Source organism: Zophobas morio, unplaced genomic scaffold (genome assembly GCF_036711695.1).
Source record: "Zophobas morio isolate AGI-343-1 ecotype UQ-CSIRO unplaced genomic scaffold, CSIRO_AGI_Zmor_V1 ptg000011l, whole genome shotgun sequence".
In the NCBI taxonomy this organism is placed as follows: Eukaryota; Metazoa; Arthropoda; class Insecta; order Coleoptera; family Tenebrionidae; genus Zophobas; species Zophobas morio.
Window position 1 is genome coordinate 1,995,749 of NW_026972116.1, and position 22,970 is coordinate 2,018,718.

General features: G+C 33.4%; 1 protein-coding gene across 2 annotated transcripts in view; it reads right to left on the bottom strand.

Annotated features, from left to right (window-relative positions):
* Positions 1 to 22,970, bottom strand: part of LOC135126645 (sorting nexin-27) — a 30,539-nt gene that overhangs the window by 2,603 nt on the left and 4,966 nt on the right. The window contains exons 1-7 of one of the 2 annotated variants that reach the window (XM_064052687.1): positions 8,868 to 9,047; positions 8,482 to 8,590; positions 8,208 to 8,424; positions 7,964 to 8,157; positions 5,438 to 5,588; positions 5,230 to 5,390; positions 4,810 to 5,178 (exon numbers count right to left, since the gene is read on the bottom strand). In XM_064052687.1, the coding sequence (XP_063908757.1) occupies positions 4,810 to 5,178; positions 5,230 to 5,390; positions 5,438 to 5,588; positions 7,964 to 8,157; positions 8,208 to 8,424; positions 8,482 to 8,590; positions 8,868 to 8,917 (1,251 nt within the window). In that variant the 5' untranslated portion in view covers positions 8,918 to 9,047. Of the gene's footprint in view, positions 1 to 4,809; positions 5,179 to 5,229; positions 5,391 to 5,437; positions 5,589 to 7,963; positions 8,158 to 8,207; positions 8,425 to 8,481; positions 8,591 to 8,867; positions 9,048 to 22,970 lie in introns of those variants that run through there. The other variant, XM_064052686.1, reaches the window with a different exon arrangement.

Genomic DNA, 22,970 nt, shown 5'->3' on the forward strand with positions numbered 1-22,970 from the left:
ATACCCGGTGTGACAATGTTAGTGTGAGGTTTTGAGTGACATGTACAGTTTTGAAGATGCCACAGCTAAATGAATAACAATGATGTAATATTCAGGCTAGAGTAAGGGACGGTGCGAGCATTGCAAACGAAATAAATGCAGACAACAGCACAGTATTATTGGCTAAACGAAAAATTGAATACTACAGGAACCATTCTAGGAAGAACTGACACAGTTATTGTCCATTCTCTCGTAGAGGTGATCAGCACTTTTAAACTGTTGCAGGGGGCAGAGAATATCGGATCATAATGATGATATGCGTTTGGTTAAGGCTCCAAGGGAACAGCCTTTTAGTATGTAGTCAGAGCCAAAGTGGAAACAAATTTTCCCAGTTGTATACGAACTACTAGGAAAAGAATGAAAGAAAGTAATCTACAAAATCGATCTACTTCTAATAAAAATTTTATTGGCTGAAGCAAATAAAAAAGAAAGACGTCACATAAATAACAATAATTTTTGGAAAAACGTGGCATATTCAGACTAAAGAACTTTCTAGTCGTGCAGCAATGGATGTCTTCGTGTCTGCTGACCAGTTGGTGAATGTCAAGAACGCTCTTAGTAAAATTCAAAGAAGTGGTCGATTTTCTTAAATGTTTGGCGGTGGATAAGCGCCCAAGGATTGGTACATGTGTCGTAATTGAAGAAAGGTTGACCGCTTTGATTTATTGAGACTTTTTTTAGCAAACTCTCTGAACTTTTTTCCCCCGTTTTTGGCAATAATTTCATTTTCCAGTACAATAATTGCTCCATCTACAAAGTACGTGTAATTGTAGACTTCTTAGAAGCCAACGAAGTTCGAACATAATCATAAATACATATATGGAGAATTATGAACAAAGAATTTTTACAGTGGAAAATGTACAGCAGTTTGCTCGATGACAAAGCGACTGTAAAATGTCATAGATGCTAACGGTACGTTCGATATTAAGTACAGTTAAGTCATTGTTATTTCTTCAGTTATTAATGTTGGCAGTAAATTTTGTGTTCTTCGGCACTGATTTATTTTGAGTTAAGTGACAATTTGTAAATGTCAAATCTAATGTCCGTTTACATGGATTCTAGTTTTTTTTTTTAATCTTTACAGAACAGTAGCATGTCTGCCACAAAAGTCAGTTCGCTAGTTAAACAGAAACAATCTCTATTAAAGTTGCAGACAAAACTTAACGACAAAGTGGATTCGCACATTAGTGCGAATAATAATAGGCTACACTTGATTTCTTGCTGCGCTCACCGTGCCCTAAAACCGTGCGTGCGACAAAATGCTTCTTATAAAACTCGTATCATAATATACTATTTAAAAACTGTCAAAGGTGACATTTTGCAACGCCTACGATTTAAAATAAAAATTATAAAACACCAAAAAAAAATTGTGCACTTTTGGGTCGCCGGCATGGTATTAACCACACAAATTTTGTTTAAAAACCAATCTTTTTTTTTTCTCGAATTTGTATTAAATTGAAATTCTTCCGCCACTTTATTACTGGGGAATAAACCTTTCGCGCCTCATTTCTATCATCCACGAGATGCAGGTCCTACCTGACTGTATGGAAGGTATACACATTCGCTTGACGTGTAAGTCACACTATGGTGTGAACCTAAATTTTTGACACATTGAATTGTGATTAAACCCATACCTTATAATATCGAACCTCCTACAAATTCAGACGTAAATGAGGTTTCTTTGTCGTTAAGTTTTGTCTGCGACTTTAAATTGGGTTATGAACAAAAAAGTAAACGTAAGATGAAAGCAGTTTTTTTCTACTCATTAATATAGAAATGTGTCATCTTGGCATTGATAGTTGAAATTTCACTTCAACCCTATGCTTCAACCACTAGAGTGAAAATGCTGGGCTTATCAATATTTGAGATTGAATAACATTTAATAACTGTGAATTGTCAATCAAAAATTATCAATTTCACTAGTTAATTCAGGAGGCGATATAACCATGTTGAAAAGGCACGACCGATGGAAGTCTTTCACCGTCGTTGAAAACTACATTGATGAATCCTTATCTGCAAGAAAAAATATTGCTTCCACAGTATTTATGGTTGAACCATCAACTTCAACAAGTACAATTATTATTCCTAAAGATAGACAATATGTAAATATGATAATTGCACAAATTTTTCAATTACAATTCTTAAAAAAAAAAAGGTTTAATAAAAATGTGAATCTCCCGTTTATCTGTCACCTGTTGGCGACTTTATTAGATAAACAATCTAATACTACTGGACCGCCTGTTATAAAATTTTAGAAGTACAATAGCGGCCACAGAAAACTAACCAGTAAGTTTGACACATACTTCCAAATTTTAAAAAAATTTAGGGTTTAATTAATGTTTTGTTTAACGAATCAAATAATTTTGACAAAGTAACTGCTTCGTTGTTTTTCGTATATTCAAATTGATATTACGATATTTAACAAAAATGCAACTAAAACTTTATGTCGATGTAGGTAAAACATGAGTCACGCTTCCTTTTCCTTCTTAATTTTGAAAATTTTACTGTAATTGAAATAGTTTACAAAAATCTTATACATCTTACTCTTCCTGGCAACACCGACTAAGTCATCCAATAACTGGTCAAATGAATATAGTGTATGCCACCGCGTCGCTGTTTCGTATTCATAATATTCACAAAAGGCAGTTATTCAGTTCTCTCAAGAAAATAGATGTGTTGAAAAACTATTTGAGTTGTCTTCGCAATGCGTGCAGAATTATTTAAAGGAATGCAATTTGATCTCGAGCTACTTAGGAACAAAGATGTTAAAATATCTAACGCATCTTTTTTAAAAATGGCCATAAGGATTTTCGTGTTAAATTTTATACCCCATTTAACTTGTGTTTTGAGTAAAGATTCAGAGTTAAAAGTTTTACTGAATGTAATTTGAGTCATCTTTTGTCGATTTTTTTAAAGTTATGCTTCAATTAAAGGGTATTTCTTAAAAAGATAAATTATTTGGATATTTTTGACCCAGATTTTACGTTATAAAAAAATGCAAAATAAGTACCTAAAATAAGTTTAAAAAAAAAAAAACAAGAAAATAGGTCATAGAAATTAAGAAATAGGTCACAAAAGATAAGAAATGCAGTCCTAGGGCTGCGCCCGAAAAATGGATCTTGCCCGATGGGTATCATCATTCGGTATAGTAGGCTGCATAGATATTGAAGCCGTCCATAGAGTCGAAATTTGCGAATAAAAATAAAATAAAACCGGTTCAAACGGAGCCGATGGTGGCTTGCAAAGTCTGACGTCACTCTGGCACACGTTGCACAGAGACGTATTTAATATTAAATGTCATTTTTTCCGTTATGATATAATCTGTTTAATTTCTGAGCTGAATCTCGTCAATAAAATCGAAGCTCTGTTCACTGTACACAAGTTGTGGTATGGTATATTCATCGTTGCGGAGGCAGGTGGAGCGAAAAACCTAGTCATCTTAGCAGCAAACACGCCTATAAACTAGTCCACGTGGACTGTTTGTTTCCTGTCATATTTTAGTTTGCTTGAACCAATTGTGTTGCACCAAACGGTTATTACACTTGTTGAAATAAATGTTCATACTTCCATCTTTCTCTAGATCATCGGTTTCGTAGCTGTGTGACAAATCGTTTGTCATAGATAGAAAATAGTAAGATTACAGTGACCCTAAGATTTTGTGCAAACAGCCTTAAATACACCCCTGTGTGATATGACGCGTGCCGTAGTGACAGAACTTGCAAGCCGTCGTCGGCTCCGTTTGAGCCGGTTTTATTTTATTTTTATTCGCAAATCTCGACTCTATGGACGGCTACAATATCTAGGCAGGCTACTATAACTCCGGTGGTTCATAAGTTAGTAATTTTATATTTCACGACATAAATGCAAAAACCCCTTTTTTCGTTTATAAAACTTTCAAAAAAATTGTGTGAAAAAGTAAAGCATTAATTACTCGTTCTAGAGCTACATAGATTATTAATTATTATTTGGACTCATCTCATATCATAAGATTTAAGTACAATACAACACTACGATCAAGTTACCGAGCAAATGCATTTGTAAAAGTGCTTGGATCTTCCCGTGATCATTTAAAACTCTTATTAATATTATTGGCCGAGGGATATCGGCATTGAATTAGGTACGACATTTTTCAGGAAGCTCAACAAACTATACCTGTTCTTTCCGCTGAAGCTTTCACTCTTATAATTGTGGCTTCGTGTCACCGTACTTGCTTTAAGTTTCCTTTCGTTTTTCGTGTTTTGTTTTATTCGTCATTTTTTTCATAACATTACTCCCCGTTTTTTTAGAGGTATAAATTATCAACAAATTTTGGTAATCTAATCTTAAAATACACACAAAAAAAACACAAATACTTCAGCAGTTTTGTAGTTTACCAAACTGTGCAGACAATAAGCAGAAAGATGGAAACGGGAAAACCATTCATATTTAATTAATTACATATATCAAGAGAAGATGAAATTCGAGATTCATCAAAAGGGCACTATTACACTACTTCCCTTAGGCAGAGCCTAAGAAAAAAGCGTCAAATTGTTGGTAACACAAATCAAAAACACAATCCTATGTGAACAGTCTTGCAAGTTTGAAAGAAATCAAAATTATTATAAAACAGCTTCTTGAAAATCTTGAAAACTATGAAGCAGTAGATGTAAAAATTATTTAGTCCATTTTCTATTATACAACAATATTTTCTTTTATAACAGGCCCTAAACAATTCTTGTGGACAGATTCATTTCGAAGCTCAGATTCTCGATTAGATTCTTCATTACTCACATAAGGTGTAAAAATTTTCAGCCATCTCGGCGTCTTGTCCGACCTATTGTACTTCAAACAGAACGCCATCCCCTCATCATCCACTTCCCACTGCCTTATTGTGTCCCACTGAAGAACCACAACCTGACTCTCCAAAGTCCCGTCTTCGCGACAAGCATGTAACTTAATTCCTGAACTGCCAATGGCCACTACCACATGACCATCTTTGCGCGAATCGCATGCGCAATGTGGGAAGACAACTTCACCATAACCCGGTAATTCCCGGGCCAGTTTTAAGTATTCAGTAGCTCTGGTGTTATCTTGGAGTGCTTTAAGTTGATACAGTCTTTCTCCGGCGTTGATATAACCTCTATTCACCTCATCCACAGACTGAAAAGAGATAAAACTAAAGCTGAATTTTGCCGGTAATAGGTCTTATACCTGCCAGAAAATATATGAAGTCGCTTGTGTGTCATTCATCAACGTCAGTTCCTTGGAAATAGAAAACAGCCATTTGCGTATGCACAGACACGTGCTAGTCGCTGTACTATAGTTTTGTATGTACAAATTGTGGGGGTATTCGTTCGGTTGGAGTTTACGTTCTAAAACAAAAATTTACATGGACGCCAACGAAAAAAAACCTACTTACCGAAGTTGTATTCAACTATTTCGAAAAGATAAAAATATTTTGATACGCGTTTGTTCATAGCAATCTTTTTAACGACAGCTTCGTAAACTTCGTCAGCGTTGGCGCTCTTTTTAAGGGATACGGTTACGACATCTCTATCGGGTAATAATACCTACAAAAAATAAACTCGGTGTGAAATTAAAATCCAACGGGTTTAACAACACCTCTAGTTACAAAAGGAAACAATGCAAAACATGATTTGATGCACAATTAATAGATTTTTCCTTAAAGGTCAGATTGCAGAATTTAAGATTTCATTTAAATATTTTGTTATTAGCGTTTACTAGCTACACGATATGCCTAACATACAAAATTGGACAACAATCGGTGCAGTAGTTTCCGAGACAGACGGAAATGGGCGACCTATTTTTTATACTTTACGAGTTATGAAACGTCGATAAAACATGAATGTAGTTATTCGTCGAATGAACCCGATTACAATACTTCCTTAGTTTACGCCCAGGAAGTAAAAATGTGTTTTGAAATAGACCAACGTTTTCTCACGAACTTATCAATACCTCTTCGTATAAAGCCAATCTATTTGTCAATTTAAAGCTCAAATTCTTGAAATATTGTTAAATGTGTCAGTAATTCAATGTTTCGGGGCATTCATGAACATCTTCGAATTTTTAAAAGGAAAAATCGTCTCTCTACACCACTAATGAAGACCTACACCACTAATGAAGTAGGAAGAGTCCTAGTTAGGGTATAATAAGCGTCTAGTTGTAATTTAACTTTAGTTTAGCTTTGTATACATAATATCAACGTGGTTGACGAAACGCATGTCGACAAAAAACTGTCGAATTGTCACTTGCAGAACTATAGTTGTACCTAACGTGGAAAATTGCTTGCAGCTATAAAAACTGCCTATAAAAAGTGGTTAATGCGGTTCCATGCATTTTTTAGAAGGAATTGTGCAAGAGTGGTGTAGAGAAGAAAATGTTCCAGTTTTGGTTGAATTGACAAAGTAATTCATCCGACTTAAAAATTATGAGTATTGATTATTTTCTTCAGCCAATCATAGCTAAGAATATACTATTCTGAAAAAACTTGCTACTTAATTAGTCGCTTTGCATGCCGCCCCTGCCGCACCTCAAAAGATCCAGGGAAGCAGGTGGTCAGAGCACAGGACTTCCTGCCATGCCGTATCGTCAGTGGCATTTTGTAGGGGCGCTCTTTGGGGCGGCTCGCTCCTCTTAAAGGATTGGCGGCGATCTTCGTAGTGTTCGTTTGCGATTTCTACCATTATTTCAGATTGAGGGGAAGCCGGACTGGCCCTCTCTTAATGTTTCCCATATTTTGTTTTATTTGTTGCATACCAAATTGATAATTGTTTATCCACGAAGAAGTAAATACAGTTCTACTAGAAAGATTTGGTGTTTTTTCGGTTCAATTAAGAAGACAATTATATTCCGTTAACTTCTTATACAAGTGTTTGCGCGGTAACATGATGAAATCCCTGAGCAAATTAAATACAAAATTCCACACATACTCGCCTCAAAGACACTTCCCAATTACCGCACCCAAGAACCAATTTATTTTAAAAAATCACCAATATATGTAATGTGCAGCCTGTTCAACAATCTAGGAAATGAATGCGATATACATTACGGCAGTTTACATAAAATTAAAGAAGCATTGCGGAAAAAGAGCACCAATGGGAGGATTTAGGTTAAACTTGTAATTTAAGTAGATTAGACGTATACAGTAAATCAAATCCAGTTGTTTATAAGATTTGATTTTGTGAATTTTATTTTTTTAAATTAAAAAGAAGAAATTAGTTTGATTTCACCAAATTGCTAGGTAACAGTGTTTTCGTTAAAATAAAAATTTCTCCGATAATTCTAAACCACACGTGGTATAACCTACTAATATCTGTGGGGTAGTCGGCGGATAATGTATACAAAGATGGACGACCACAATATAATATTACATTAATTAACGCAGTCGAAGAAGCTGGGCCACAATATTCCACAAAAAAACTATTAGATTCACTATCAAATGGAATATTTGAAGTTCTTCTGGTAAAACAATATCTTTTATGCCAAACCAATCACCAATTGTACCTGACGAAATTTGAAACCAAAAACTTTTGGTTTAACAGTATTGACCAAAAAACAGGAACACTGTTATTTGTGCTTTAATTTCATTAAAAATTTAATTTTCATGTGTAAAATATTTAGCAATAACCTTTTAAAATAATCACTTTAAGATCCACACTTTTGAGTAAATGTGTAGGTTATGTACAACATAGAAAACCTAAAATCAAGGTTAATGATTTTTCAAGATCTACCTCGTTCAGCTGCTTGAAGTTAAAAATTAACCACCTAAAATAAATAGTATAATAATTCGACAACATTTTCTAATCATTCACAAGGATCTAAATATTTTACTTTCATTAGCCAAAATCTGTGCTATTCCAAAAACTTTCGTATTATTTCCTTGCGTATATACATGCCATGTCACCCAATAAAAGTACTGTCTTACTTTAAGATCTACAGGACTGCTATTGTTATCGTCGTCTTGATCAGTGAGGAACTCTTGCATAATATCAGACTCTGCTATCACTCTAACAGCACATACTCTTTCTAAGTACTGTTCTAGACCTCTTCGACGAGCGTCCAACTGTTGCTCGCTCAAGTTAAAGGGCCATTTTCCAGGTAATTTCGGAAAAGTAAAACCTTTAAATTCATCAACGTGAAAACATGAACGAAATAAAAAAATTTCTCACCTATAAACTCCTTCTTCAGATCACAATGTAACTTCGAAAACTCTCTATACCTTCGCGAACACAAATGCCTTCCCGCCATATATATGTTAAAAGCAACATACCTCTCGCCACCTCTCTCATTATAGTGGTAATCGGGTATACTAATGGGCAAGGAACGTTTCTCGCTATAATCGTAATACACCTGGTTATCGTCCGTAGGTTCCAGTCTTTCCGCCTCCTACAACCAATACAGATTAATTGAATAAAAATCACTACAGATCCCTGTATTACCAACAATTACCTGTTGTGTTACTGATATGACGGTAAGAGTCAGTACGTCTCCTCCCGATTTAATAAGATCTACGACTTGTTTGTGCGTGGCGCCCTCTACGTTCACCCCATTTCTGCAAAAGAAAGAATTTTACTGCATATGTTCGGGGCATTAATGTGATAGAACAATTCTATCTGACATAAATCAATAAAAACTTGATCCCTGGACAGTAGTTAATACATAGTTGATTCGTCCCTGAAGGGTCATTAGTTTCGCTATACAAACAGTTTAATGATAAAGTGACAAAATTAACATAATATCAAAAACGAAAAAAATTCTGACGTCATTAACTCTTCATGAACAAATATTTTTGCTGCTACTCACACAATTCGAGGCAAACAAGTTCCTACCTCGTATGAAGCTTAAAGGCAACGTCTCCATGAACTTGGTAACTTAACATGTTATAGATTAACAAAATGTGCCAACGATCTACTCTATAACTTAAGAGAAAAAACTAACAAATCTTTCAATACTGCAAAACAGATAGCAACTGACATTTGTGATAAGAATGTTCGATGATACAGAGAAACTTTCTCTTGAGATTACGTGACCGGTTTGAAATTAAATCAACAATAAAGCAGTTGCTACAAAAATTATGTTAATTATAGCTCTAAAATGGTGAAAACTGATAAACTTTCTATTTGCATAAATCTGCAAAAACGGAACTTTCGTTAATGGAAGCAAACGACGGATGATGCAACCGAATGTGAAGTATCGGTTATTCAACCTACATGTAAATAATTTTTTAAATCTACTTTATTTTAAATGATAACTTGAATATTTTTATAATTATATTCCAACAGGATACAGAACTTTATTCACAGTTAACAGAGTGTATAAGCACATTAAACCACAGAATTTTCCACTCAACACATTGAGCAACGATAAATTACCGGTTCGATAAAACAAAATATAATATTCTGTACAGGGCTTCATAAACAAAAAGACGACTAGTCACAAACATAAAGTTAATAAAGTATCCAAAATTACGAAGGTAAAAATATTACAATGATTAAAATTTAAGAAAAATTAGAAAATTTAGCTACATATTTCTCTAGTTTCATTTATAGGCTTTACATACTGTACAAATGGGAGCACGGAATAGTTTATATTACTATATGGGTTTGTTCTGTAGAATTTGATTTTCAAGTACAAAATCAATCGTTTTTATAAACATGAAAATTAGTCATAATTAAATGAATCCTTGAAATAAATAGGTTATAATAAAACTTATTAGATGCATCCCAATTTTCGCGACGTCATTCAAAAAGAAAAAATGTACATTTTTAGAATATAAAAATCGTTACATGGATAGAAAATTATTTTAAGGTGTAAAATGTATCGATTCGATTAGTTAAATTTCAAGTCATTTCGGCCTGTTTGTATTAAAAATTAACTAACTAAATAAACAACACACAGGTCACTAAAGAGTCCCAGAAAGAGACAAGTGCTCTGCATACTGAAGTTGTTTGTTTACAACAAGTTCATATCTTTTCGATTTGGAGCAAATATATTTTGATTAAAAATTTATCACGCTTATCATAACTTTAAAACATCTGCAAGAATGCAAAGCATTCGGTTTTCCAGATTCAAAATTAAATTGCAAAATGTTGTTTAATAATTTTGATTTTTTTTTTCCAAAAATCTGGACGTTTCGGGTAAAAACTCATTTTGAAGTCATAAACTACATATCTAGGACTACCTTATTTTATACAAATTAAAACCCATTTACTATGTACAATTTTTGAAGTAACGTCATCACATTTTTGGTTAGCGTTTTACCATCTACATCTACATGATATTCGTAATACATATAAATACAAAATTTGACCACAATCGATCCAGTACTTTCGGAGACGATATGTCTAATAAAAATCCGGGATGGCAGACAGACGGACAGCCAGATGGATAAACAGACAGGCAGTGGAAACGGGAGAAGTATTTCTTCGTACTGTAGGGGACATGTAAGGTCGAGAAAACGTTAAAGTAGAGAGTCGGCCGACGGACTCGATTACAATACTTCTACTACTTAAACCACTAGAAATCCATCCCCTTCTGAAGTGTGCATGTTACGCTACTGGCTGATGGTCAGTTGTCAGATTCTAATGATTCACTGTGTTCAACTTAAAATGTTCGCTATTATCAGAATTAAATCTTTTTGGACGTTTCATAGTTTAATCTAAATTCTTTTATTTTACAAACAACTTTACCTGTATTATTAACAATAAATTTTTGGACCTGTTTACACCCAATCAACAATTCATACGTCCTTACCTAATTCATCGGTCCAATCTCCCATATACCAGTTTCTCCTAATTTATCTAACATTTAGTACAATCTTAATCTGGAGTTGTAAAAGTAGCTATGAATATATTCGTATTGAAAGCATTTTTTACACAGCAACCTTTATATTAATAATCAATTTGTAACATATTTTCATTTAATTAATTTACATATATGTATATTATCAAGTTCATCATCTAACAAAATTTCATAAAATCGTTTAATACTGTACCGTATTCTGTTGCCCCCATATTTTGTTTCTGACCAAATTTACCCCATAAGGAATTTAAGCATATTTTGCTACACCTCTCCAATGCGTGTGATATCATATTAGTTATTATCTACCTTAATTATCTAATGTCAATCGGCAATCAAAATGTCACTGTTTGCATTTGTTTCAATTCAAACCTACCGAGCATGCGCACTCATACGCAGAAAATACATGATTGTACTCATTCAAAAACCTTGGCGAACGCGAACAACTCACCGAAAAAAATCATTTTTCCATTCAGTTATCTCTAACTTTATTTTCATAAATGCTTTTACATATCCTTTAAACAAACATTTAGTTTCAAAATGTCAAACTTTATCAATAGTTATTATTTTATAACTTTTTTCTATAGCCTTTTGTACTTCACTTGTACACCAGATTCCTCTGATAGTTCTCTGAGATTCGATATGATCACATATGTTATTATTTAATTTGGCACATAATCCACATAATGGAAATGTTAGCATTTCTCCACCAGATTTACATTTATTCTTTACCGGTAATCTATACTTCTATACTTATATAATAAAGCTGAAGCTTTTGTTTATTTGAACACGCATATCTCAGAAACTACTGGTTCAAATTCAAAAAATCTTTTTGTGTTGGATAGTCCATGTATCATATCTACATATAGGCTATATAACATCACGCTACGATCATTAGGAGCGAAGTAGCAATGAAAAATTCGGAAAAACGGGAAAATTATTCCTCCTTTGACAGCTTCCATTGCTTACGCTGCTTAAACGGTTAAAGTTACGTAAAAATCATGTATGACGAAATTGTTCCCCTCTAAAAGTTCTAAAGAAAAGTCCGCAACATCATATGTCTATCTTTTAAGGTCGAGTCAGTATAACCTTTTTTATGGTAATGAAATTTGTTCTAAAATAATAATGCATTATGTATAAAATTCTCGCATCACAGTGTTTGTAACCGAACTTCTCCGAAATGGGTTGACCGATTTGTATGAAATTTTTTATGTATATTCGGTAGGTCTGACAATAAGGTGTAAAGTATTTTTTAAACCCCTAAGTGATAAGGGTGGCCCACCCTAAAAAATGTTTTTCTATTTTTTGGACAAAATTTTTTATTTTTATTTTTTTAAGATTTGGCATCAAAAAATACACATAACCCTAAACTTTTACCTTTCTACCACCAACCCCCATTTTTTAATCGTCTATAAAATAAAAATCAATTGCTGTTCCTGTTAGTCTCGCTAAGACTCAAAAACGGCTTGACCGATTTGAACATTTTTTTATATTACGGGGATGGTTTATAAATAAAAAAAATAAGGATAACTTAAAAGAACAGTTAAAAAATAAAAAAATTCTAAAAATTTTGTATGGGAATCGCCACTTCAAATTAATTTCAATAGTTGGCGTTTCTAACGGACCTGTCGTCTAACTGACGTGTCATACAAAACTAATTCTTCCGTGCGATTGTTAAAAGTATATTGCATTTCAAATCGTTCTTTGTTTTTTCGTAAAAAAAAGCGTCGTTTATTTTAAGAAAAGTCTTGGTTAAAGTGAATTTAATTACACATTGCCAAAGTTTCTTATTCATTTTGATCTGCCATTCTTTTTACCTATATTCACTTTGTTGGTTTCGACAAAACCTCAAACTTTACCGTTATTCGAGGATTTAATTTGAAGTTTTCAATATTTTAAAATTCTCAAGACAAAATTTACAGATTGGATTGACTGTGAAAATAATTCTGTGTCGTTTTATGAAGTTCATTAAAATGCCGAGAAGACGACAAGCTCACATAGGTCCACGAAGTCAATCAAATGTGCGACGAACTACCTCAGGTGCAAACCGCAATGATTTATTTCATGGGTAATTCGGGTATGGAAGTTGATCAGCGTTGTGCTCATAATCAACATAATCAAACATTGAAGCGAGACATGGGGTGGTATGAATAAAACTGAGTAGATACTCATGTTCGAAGTACGAAGTACCTACTTCATTATTACTCTTATATACCTGAGCATCTACTCTATGTACTGAGTACCTACTTGGAAACATTGTATCTCCCCGGACACAAACTGAACATCTACGCGTTTTGTGAGCATTTAATCTAAAAATGAGCATCGGCGTGGCAAATAACTGAGCTGTCTGTAAAGCAGCTTAGAAAACCAGTAGGATCGCTGTAAGAGTGAATTTTAACTAAACATGGTGACTTTCATGAACGTGGAGCGTCGTCAAAAGGTGCATTCAGTTTGAAAAACACATTAGGAGCAGGAATATCGAAAACTTTTCATGTAATTAACTTTTATTTATGCATAAATTGTGCAGTGCGTTTTTTCTAACACTGGCCATAGAGATTCCCATCTCAAGGTGTCTACCCCATGCTAACTTATATTTTGGTAACTCGATTTTTGCCTTGATGGTTGAACACTGTCACTGTTGTCCTTTTTTGTTGTATCGAGATGCTACTTGAGCATCAACTGTTACTTACTGAAGTATTAGTATCATCTAGAAAAACTAGAAATATTTTGATTTGATATTCGAGTAGATACTTCGTATTTCGAGTATGAGCATCTACTGAGTTTTATTTATATCAACCATTGTCAAAAAATTGATCGAACGTTGTTTCGACAGAACTTCCTTCGCACCAAAAGTATAATAAAACCTATTCAGCATTTTCGAGTTGAGTCTGTTCTTCACACAATTTTGTGATGACCTAATCAACATTTACTATCAACACGTATACCACCTTGGATTGGTGCAGTGTAATACTAAAAATAACTGTATTGTATTCCCAAAATTATCTGCGAAAATCGAGTGAGCCATTCCATCAATTTTTTGGGGGGAATAAATAAATATTCTTAACAATTTACCATGCTTACAATAACTTTAAAACGTCTGCAAGATCTCAAAGTATTCATTTTTGCAACTCTTGAGTTATTCACTAAAATAAATTGACTGATCCATATATTTTTTTGAGTCACTGTAAAAGCAAATCTAAAAAATATGAATGCAATGATAAATTACGAAAATATACTGATGATGTTTTCCACATTTTAGATAGGATTTATTCGGCAAAATCTTGAGATGACGTCTTCAAGTTTTTGGGCTTGATAAACAGATATCTTTTGATTGAAAACCTACCATGTCAATCAGTAACTTCAGAATGTCTACAAAATTTCAAAATTCAGTTTTGCAGTTCTTGATTCAATCAATAAAATAAATTGACTCAGTGATTAATTTTTTTGAGACACCCCCTATAAGCAAAATTAAAAAATATGAATGGAATGATAAATCACAAGTATAGTCTCATCCTATTTTGGACATTTTAGACAGGATTCATTTGGCAAAATTTTGGGCTGACGTCATCAATTTTTTGGAGGGGATAAGTAAATATATTTTGAATAAAAATTTATTATGCTTATCATATGTTTAAAACATCTGCAAGATTTCAAAGAATTCGATTTTGCAGATTCAAAATTAAATTGTAGGTGAAACGAAGTTCACGGGGTCAGCTAGTATATAATATAAGATGATATAATTTTCTTCGTGGTAAAATACTACATTTTATTAGTCCATACCATTTTTGATCATATGTAGTTTTAAATATTTTAGTAGGGTGTCCAATCGAATACTTTTTTCGGAGTATGAAAATTATTCAACCAAGAAATTGACTGTTTATCTTTTTTCGACTTATCAACAATTGCAACAGTACCTTTTTATTATATTTTGACCTATACCCATTTAAGCCTCATTGAACAAAATGGTCAAGATTTATCTGAAATTATAGTCTATTTACAATCTGAACCTTTATCAAATCTTTAAACTGCTGTGACTCAATTAAAAAGTTTTCCAGGTAAACTTGGGAAGAAGTTAAAAATGAAAGTAGAATCTGTTTTTAATAGAAATCCGGATTTAAATATTTTGTATCAATTTTACGACGCCATAACAGAGCCAAACATAAAAACAAAACATGAGAATTTGCTCCCATTTTTTAATTACGCTGCCATAACCCGTTGTGACGTGGAGCATTCATTTTCTAAATTGAAAAACGTATTAAGCCCTAAAAGAACACGTTTTACAGAGGAAAATCTCGAGCGAACACTTGCCGTGTACGCCAACGCTAGACCTTGAGCACACTTCGAAAATTGTGTGCACGCCTATAGATTAAAACGGCTTCGGTGTTCTCTGGTGATTATCATCAAACATAGCTAAGAACCAACTCGATCGAACCACCTTTAAAACAAAAAAAGCCGCACTGAAATAAGTCCATCCGTTTGAAAGCCACGGTGAAACAGACAGACACATAAAGACAAAGGGGCAAAGTTATAACAAGTGACTTCAGTCTGCTTTGTATACTATTGCTATTTGTTGAGTTACAAAGTGTCATGTTTTTTTTTAAGTTTGAAGAAAAAATCATTTCTCTTTAAAAAACACCAAGAAAATGTAGAAGTACTTACAAAATTTGACTTGAGTATAAAAATTTTTCAATTTGTTGATTCCGCAAAACGTAACGTAAAATAGTAACGTATTCATCAACTAACATATTCTGAATTTTGATGGATTTTGATTTATGAATTTTAATTCTCAGTACAATTTGGAGCAGTTGCAGGCGTTTGTAGAAAAAACAGCACGTTTTATTCGAAACAAAAGCTACTTTTTGCAATGCTGCACTCACTTCCTTCGTCCAACAACCTTGCAGATTCGCCACAAAAAGTGTTGCTTTTGCTCTTAATAATAATAATAAAACAATATAAGTACTATTTTTGACATTCACACTTTACAATAAATTGGACAGATTTGTCTGAACAATTTTTTGTTCACAGGATTTTAGAATCTATCAATAAATAAACAATAATTTAGTTTTACATCAATTCTTAAAAAAATAATTGATCGCAAATTGTTTCGAATGAACTTCACTCGCACTTAAAGTACAATGAAACATATACCGGGTGTCCCACATAACACTTTCGGGCGCAATAACTCAGGTATTTTTGAACGGATTGTTATGAAATTTGAAATGTACGTACATATTTTGATAGGTGAGGATTAATATGAACCGGTGAGAATAATCATTATCTTGAAAAAGTAAATTTTCCATGCCTTAATTTCATTTTGAATTAATTAAGTTTTGCATCACTTGATTAAACATGAAAAATAAATACTGTATGCAAAAATTCATCTCCGAAATACGTCTGGTTAAACAAAAAACGATAAATTATTGCGTAAATAATTCCAAAAAGTAGTAAAGGATAGGTAGCTATGAAACAAAAAACTGCATTCCTCGCATTTTGAACACCCTTGTGGGAACTTGATACCTGCTTGCCAAGCATTTTTATTTTATAAATTTTAAGAAAATACTAATTTTCAGTTGCTCGGCTACAACCTTTTCGAAGGTGCAAAATTGCGTTAGGTTCAGGAATTAATTCTAACTTGAATGGAAATAATTTTGCTAGGTGTATTACCATCTTGTTTTTTTCACTCGTTCTGGGTCTTGTACACTTCCCGTATCTTCAAATAAGTTTATTATTCTCTGTACTTTCAATTTGGTAAATTCGTCATCGGGATACCGTTCAATAAGAGTCCTGATTGTTTCATCTAGGTCTGTACGGCATTCTCCGTAGGGTAGGTTAAAATGATTTCTGTTTTAATAATTAAAGAAAAGCGAACCATTTTCAATAACTTGTCAGATTTTGACAAAAATTTCAGGGGTGTACAAAATTGAACTCGGCGACGCAGGCAGTTGTTTTGCACGAACAGCACTATTAAATTTAAAAAAAAACAAATTAATTAATTTTTGCGTTTTTATTAACGTAATTCTTTTAAACAATAGTTATTTACATAAAAGTCAGGAAAATGTCTCATTACTGAAGAGGAGCTATGTTGAAATACGAGGCACTTTGTGCCGAGCATTTTAAAGCTCCGAGTCAAATAAGACATTTTACTGACGAGGTTTGTATTAAATTTTTCCGGAAATCGCAATAAATCGCTAAAAATTGAGATTTTCCAACAAGTTTTTTAATTAATTGCGCAAAAATCTAGTTTGTCAATTTCTTGAAAACGATGGTTACAAACAAAACAATTATAAAATTTTGTGCGTACGTCAGAGCTGTGTGTTTATTTCATTAATTAATTATGAATACAAGCGAAAACACTGGTGAGGATGTTCCTTTTGACCTAAGCAAAGCAGCCGCTGCTGCTACAGAAGAATTGTTACCGTCGAAATCTAAGGAGCGGTATGAAAAGCAGTTCCAAATCTTTGAAGATTGGCGCAGGCTTAAAAATGTTACTTCGCTAACGGAAGACGTATTTCTGGCTTATTTTGCGGAAAAATCAAGTTCTTATAAGGCTTCAAGCCTCTGGAGCACTTACTCTATGTTGAAAGCCGTGCTTTTGTTGAAGGAAAATTTGGATATCAGCAAGTTTTGTAAAGTAACTGCTTACCTAAAACGAAAATCGACTGGTTACCAACCAAAAAAATCGAAATGTTTGTCTCCGGACCAGATAGATAAATTTCTGCTTGAAGCTCCCGACAAGGAATTTTTATTAATGAAAGTAAGTTATTAAAGTTTATTCTTTTTTTAAAACAATTGTCAGTGTCAAAATTCCCTCAAAGACCAGACTGTACCACCCTAAAACCTTTCATTTTGGAACAACTGTATCGTAAAATCTTTCAAGATAAGGTTTGTGGTTATGTCGGTCAATGTCAGTGTCAGAAAATTTTCACAGATCTAAGCACATTTTATACCAAAGGACAATACTAAAAAACGATAATGATACGTTAAAATGCAATTGAACATAATACAGCTAACAGGAAAATGGAAATTTATTTAATGCGTAACAGTTTATTCAGTTTCAGAATCAGATTCAAAATGTTCAGACCCCCAATCATCTTCCGAATCAGATTCTGCGGTTCTGTATCTGAACCTAGCATTAGGTCACAATCTTTTAAAAAACCCCTTGCAGTTCCTGCATGGAGAATAGTGAATCTTCTACCCTCCCCTTTTAATCTTTCAGGAACGCCTAATGGATCAGATTCGTTTACCCACGTTTTTACTGGACTTCCATTTTCATAAATCCATGTCTCGTCCAAAAAGACAAATATGTAGTTATCAGATTGTAGATATTGTAAATACTTTTTTAAAAATTTAATTCTCTTTGCAATTATATGCGGTTGTTCAATTAAAATTTTTCTGTTGTTGAATTTTTTCCATTTATATCCCATTGATTTAATAATTTTGTATAATTTAGACCTACTGCCAGTGTAATCGCAGTTGTTTTTAACAAACTGAAGAAGATCGTCAATGGTGAAGTGTTTTCCATTGGCATGGTATGTATGAATTTGTCTTGCCAGCTCCTCTTTTATATAATGAAATGCTGGATTAGTCTTGTAATTTATTTTATGACGGCCTTTTTTCTCAGGAATTTTTACGCAACCAACATTATCAAATTCATGGATAATTTTGAAAACGACTGTCGAGTGAACCTAAAAAAAATATTTTAAGAGGAATGTTTGGGGTTTCGTTGTTTACAAAATCTAATGATAGCTTCTTTTTCTCGCTGCGTTAGGGGCCGTCCAGATCCTTGCTTTCGGGAACTCATTTTGCTTTTTATTTAAATTCGCAGGAAATTGCCGGTTCAGTCGCGCAAGCGCTTTCACGTCAAAATGGCTTACATATGACATTTTACGTTGTCAACGTAACACCATCAAAATAACTAATGGCTCATACCAACATGACAACACATTGACAATTGTTTTAAAAAAAAAATTGACTTTACAATGATTACATATTTAAGTTTTATTAAATTTGGTAATTTCAGGTGGCGCTTATTTTTGGGGTGTCTGGAGCCTGTCGATGCGACGAATTATCAAGGATGTTAGTTGACGACATTGAAGATCAAAATAACGTGCTAATAGTACACATTCCTGATTCTAAAACAAAAAAACCTCGACGCTTTGTAGTTGTTGATGAAAGAAATCTTGCTACATACAGACGTTATTTGGAATTACGTCCGCCTAGTACTCCACACAAGCGCTTATTTTTAAATTACAAGAAAGGGAAATGTACGGTCCAACCAGTGGGCTTGCATTCATTTGGTAAATTTCCTTCTCAAATTGCTACCTACCTTGGTCTACCAACACCTCTGGAATACACAGGACATTGTATGCGGCGCAGTTCCGCGACTTTACTAGTAGACGCAGGAGGAGATATTACCAACTTAAAAAGGCATGGAGGATGGCAAAGCAGTTCAGTAGCAGAAGGATACATAGAAGAGTCCATCGAAAATAAATTAGATATAGCTAATAAAATACAAGCTGGTCCGAAAAAAAGACCCTTCACTAATATCGAGACGTGTCCCTCTACAAGTAGTGATTCATCTGAAATCTGTTGCACCGAAATCTCGACTGAAATTTTTGATAAAAAGGTTAAACTTGATCATAAATCTCTGTCTGGAATTAACATTGCAAATATATCGAATTCTACAATTAATGTTAATATCTGTAAATAGTGTAATTTACGAAATTTTGAATAAATTTTTCTTGTTTAAATAACTAATTATTTTGCGTCATTTTTGTAGTTTTTACAGTACTAGTCAGGGAAATCCAATTTTCCTGCGCCTAATGTCGCAAGGAAATGCTGTTTCAATGACGATTTCCGGAAAAAACAGTTATTTAATTCATTTTACTTCCTCTTGTCTTGTTAAAGCTCTTTTACTGTCGTCTGAACTAACTCGGTAGATTATCCTTTACGCGCACCCTGCCTGTAAAGCGTTACCGTGGCAGCTTTACAGGCACCTTGCCTGTAAAACGTTATCATGACAGCACCGGAATCAAACACACATTCGCTGCGTCGGCCTTTTTCTTAATCTCACTAATACTGTGCTAATACTAACGTTAAAATCACCTTCAAACTCTTCATCTTCATCAAATTCCACAATTAACAGAGCTCAGAAACAAAATTAAACTATTTAAATTATTAATCGAATTTACAAATTGACAGTCCCGTTATTTTCAAACAATTCAATTTTCCATAGTTACCGGAGCAAACTATGAAAAATAACTACAATTGCTATGACTGTAATTTCAAGTAAAATTTCTAGAGACGATGCCAAAGTTGTTCATTTTCAGGATTTTCAGCAAGAGGAAGTAAAACGTTGTACGCGGCTCGCTTGCAACTAGCCTTTACTGGGGCTCACCGGATTACAGGACTCGCTCCTACGTCGCTCGCCCTGCAAACATTCCGGCTCGCCCGTAAAGGCTAATTTACTAAGCTTGCCACGTAAATAACTATTTCGCGCACAGGCGTTATTTTAGTTGCTTAAAGTTATAACGCAATTTTGAATAATTTTTAACAACAGGAAGCTGTGTTAAAATTCATTTTTTGTACGATCAAAAAGTTTTTGTCATCAGCCTAATCTTTACCTATTATATTACACCCGTTTTAAATTTCATAAAAAATCCGTCAAAAATTCCTGAGTTATTACGTGGGACACCTGGTATATCCAGCATTTTTAAAAAACTAAAAATTTGATGTTACGAATTTTATTTTTTGTGAGAACCCATATAAGTTGAAATAAAGATATGTATATAATCTTAAAGTAAATATTAAGAAATGTGCTACGCGTATATTTCAAATGTTCAGTTATTAATTCAGCATTGAAAAATTATTAACGCGTCCACTTGTTCAATCGACACTTTAATGTACTCGCCAATTTAAAAAATGTATACATCTACTTGCCGCTAACGTCCAACAGTTTTTTTCCCTTTCAACATTTCTACCATAACAATAATTTTCTAATTAACCTTCCAGCACATGGTTAACCTAAAGAAAAAACAAAACGAAATGAAAACCATGACCCCTAAAACTCAAAGCCGCATCGAAACTGACCGTAAAATAACAATCCGCCTACTATGAATTACATTACTTCACCTTGCGTCATTAAATTCTAAAAAAATTGTTGTTATCAAAATCATTGACCATAAAATTGATCGAAATTACATGCTACATTTTCAAGAATCACACGTAATAAGCATTATTATTTATTTTTGTGTCAAATCCGCACATTTTAATCCCACTATAAGAGACAAGACGCGATGAAACAAAACTTACCTTAGCCATGGTAAGTCCGTCATCCAGTTTTCGGGATTGCAACAGAAATGCACATGACGTCAACAGAAGTATCCAATGTTGTAACAATATTCTGATGAAGTTGAAATAATGTGAATCAATTTTAAAAATTGGTCTGCAGTTGTTCAAGCAGAACTTTGCGTCGTCCTTAAGAGCACAACCAAATAACTTCCGTTTTTTTCAGAAATTATAAAATTTTATTTTATGAACTTAATTTTCACTTCCCAGGCGTAAGCTAAAGAAGTATTATAATAGGCTCCATCCGGAAAATGGCTACTTTCATGTTTTCTCAACGTTTTATAACCACTGCAGTGTAAAAAAATAAGTCGTCCAATTTCGCCTCTCTGTCTTCTGTTGTATCGATTTCTAATAGAAAGATAATCTTTGAAACTACTGAACCAATTGTTAAATTTTAGACTGTTCGGAATATCGTATGATGGTAAAACGCTAACAACATTTTTCTAATTAGGGGTCATCCAAAAATTACGTCACGCAAAAAACTTATCACATTCGTGTGATCCACATCTGTTGTGACGCTACATGTTTTACAACTATTTTCATGTAGAATTAATGTTTGATTAAACAACACTGCCATTATTACTCATATTTATTATGTAAAATCTTTTTGTAAAAGTGAAATAAAGAATGAACATAAAAAAAACGGACTTAATTTCTTCGCCTCTGAAATACAATCCAACATACCCCGCTTCTTCGAAAAATTATTATTATTAAATTTGATTTTGGAAAATTTAATTTTTTTGAAGTTAACTCCCATAAGTCCTATACCCAAGTTAAAATAATACAGGGTGTTATTGAAAGGTACGTACAACAAAATCGACAGTTCTTCGCGAAGTCTAAGAAGTCGGAAAATTAACCCTTATCCAATCTTTTTAGACGCTACTGAAGGATAAATAGGTAAAATTAATTTATTTTAGTAAATCCTAGCAACTGTAACAATAAAACTTTTGTCAAGACTAAATGTTGCTATAGAAACGAAAGATGATCTTTTTATCAGAGGCGTACAACGAATTTGGACATAAATTTTAATATTTTTTATCTCTAAAAGGAGAACACTTTTACCTGAACTTTTTTTAACTTTTAGCACCCATACTTCGAGACCAATTGCCGATTTTATTTTGTACGTACCTTTCAATAACAGGCTGTATATATACATAATACCAGTCATAGTGTAAGACAAAAATGCCACCTAAGGTAAAGCACAGTTGTATGTTAATTAACAAAATTGAAATGGTGTTTATTTTGAAAAATTTGAGCTGACGTCATCAAAGATTATATCCACCTAATTCTAATACAAATCGACACAGGCAGACAGACGGAAACGGATGACCTATTGTTTCGTACTCAAAGGGTTATGAAACGTTCAGAACATAAGTAGCCATTCTTCGGATGGACCTTATTACAATACTTCCTTAGCTAATGTTTGGGAAGTAAAAAACAACAAATATTTTTCTTACAACTTCCTTAGTTATGATTATGTATTAAAAAATGTAGTCATCTTTATTTGTACCAATCATCTTAATTTATATCGGGTGTTCAGTTGAAAAAATCATCCAGTTGGCGTTGATTTTTTGTAGACATTGCCAAGTATGTCCGCAATATATCAAAAATTTAATCGATGACAAATGACAACGTGGAAATGTCAACCATACACAACATGGATTAATGAAACACGTGCGTTTTTCCCTCCGTTTTCTTCTACCAAAAATTAATAATGAGACGTAATGTCAAACAAACGAACGTAAAAATCCAGCCTCCTCTGGAAGTTGCTTTGATCACTTGGTGAT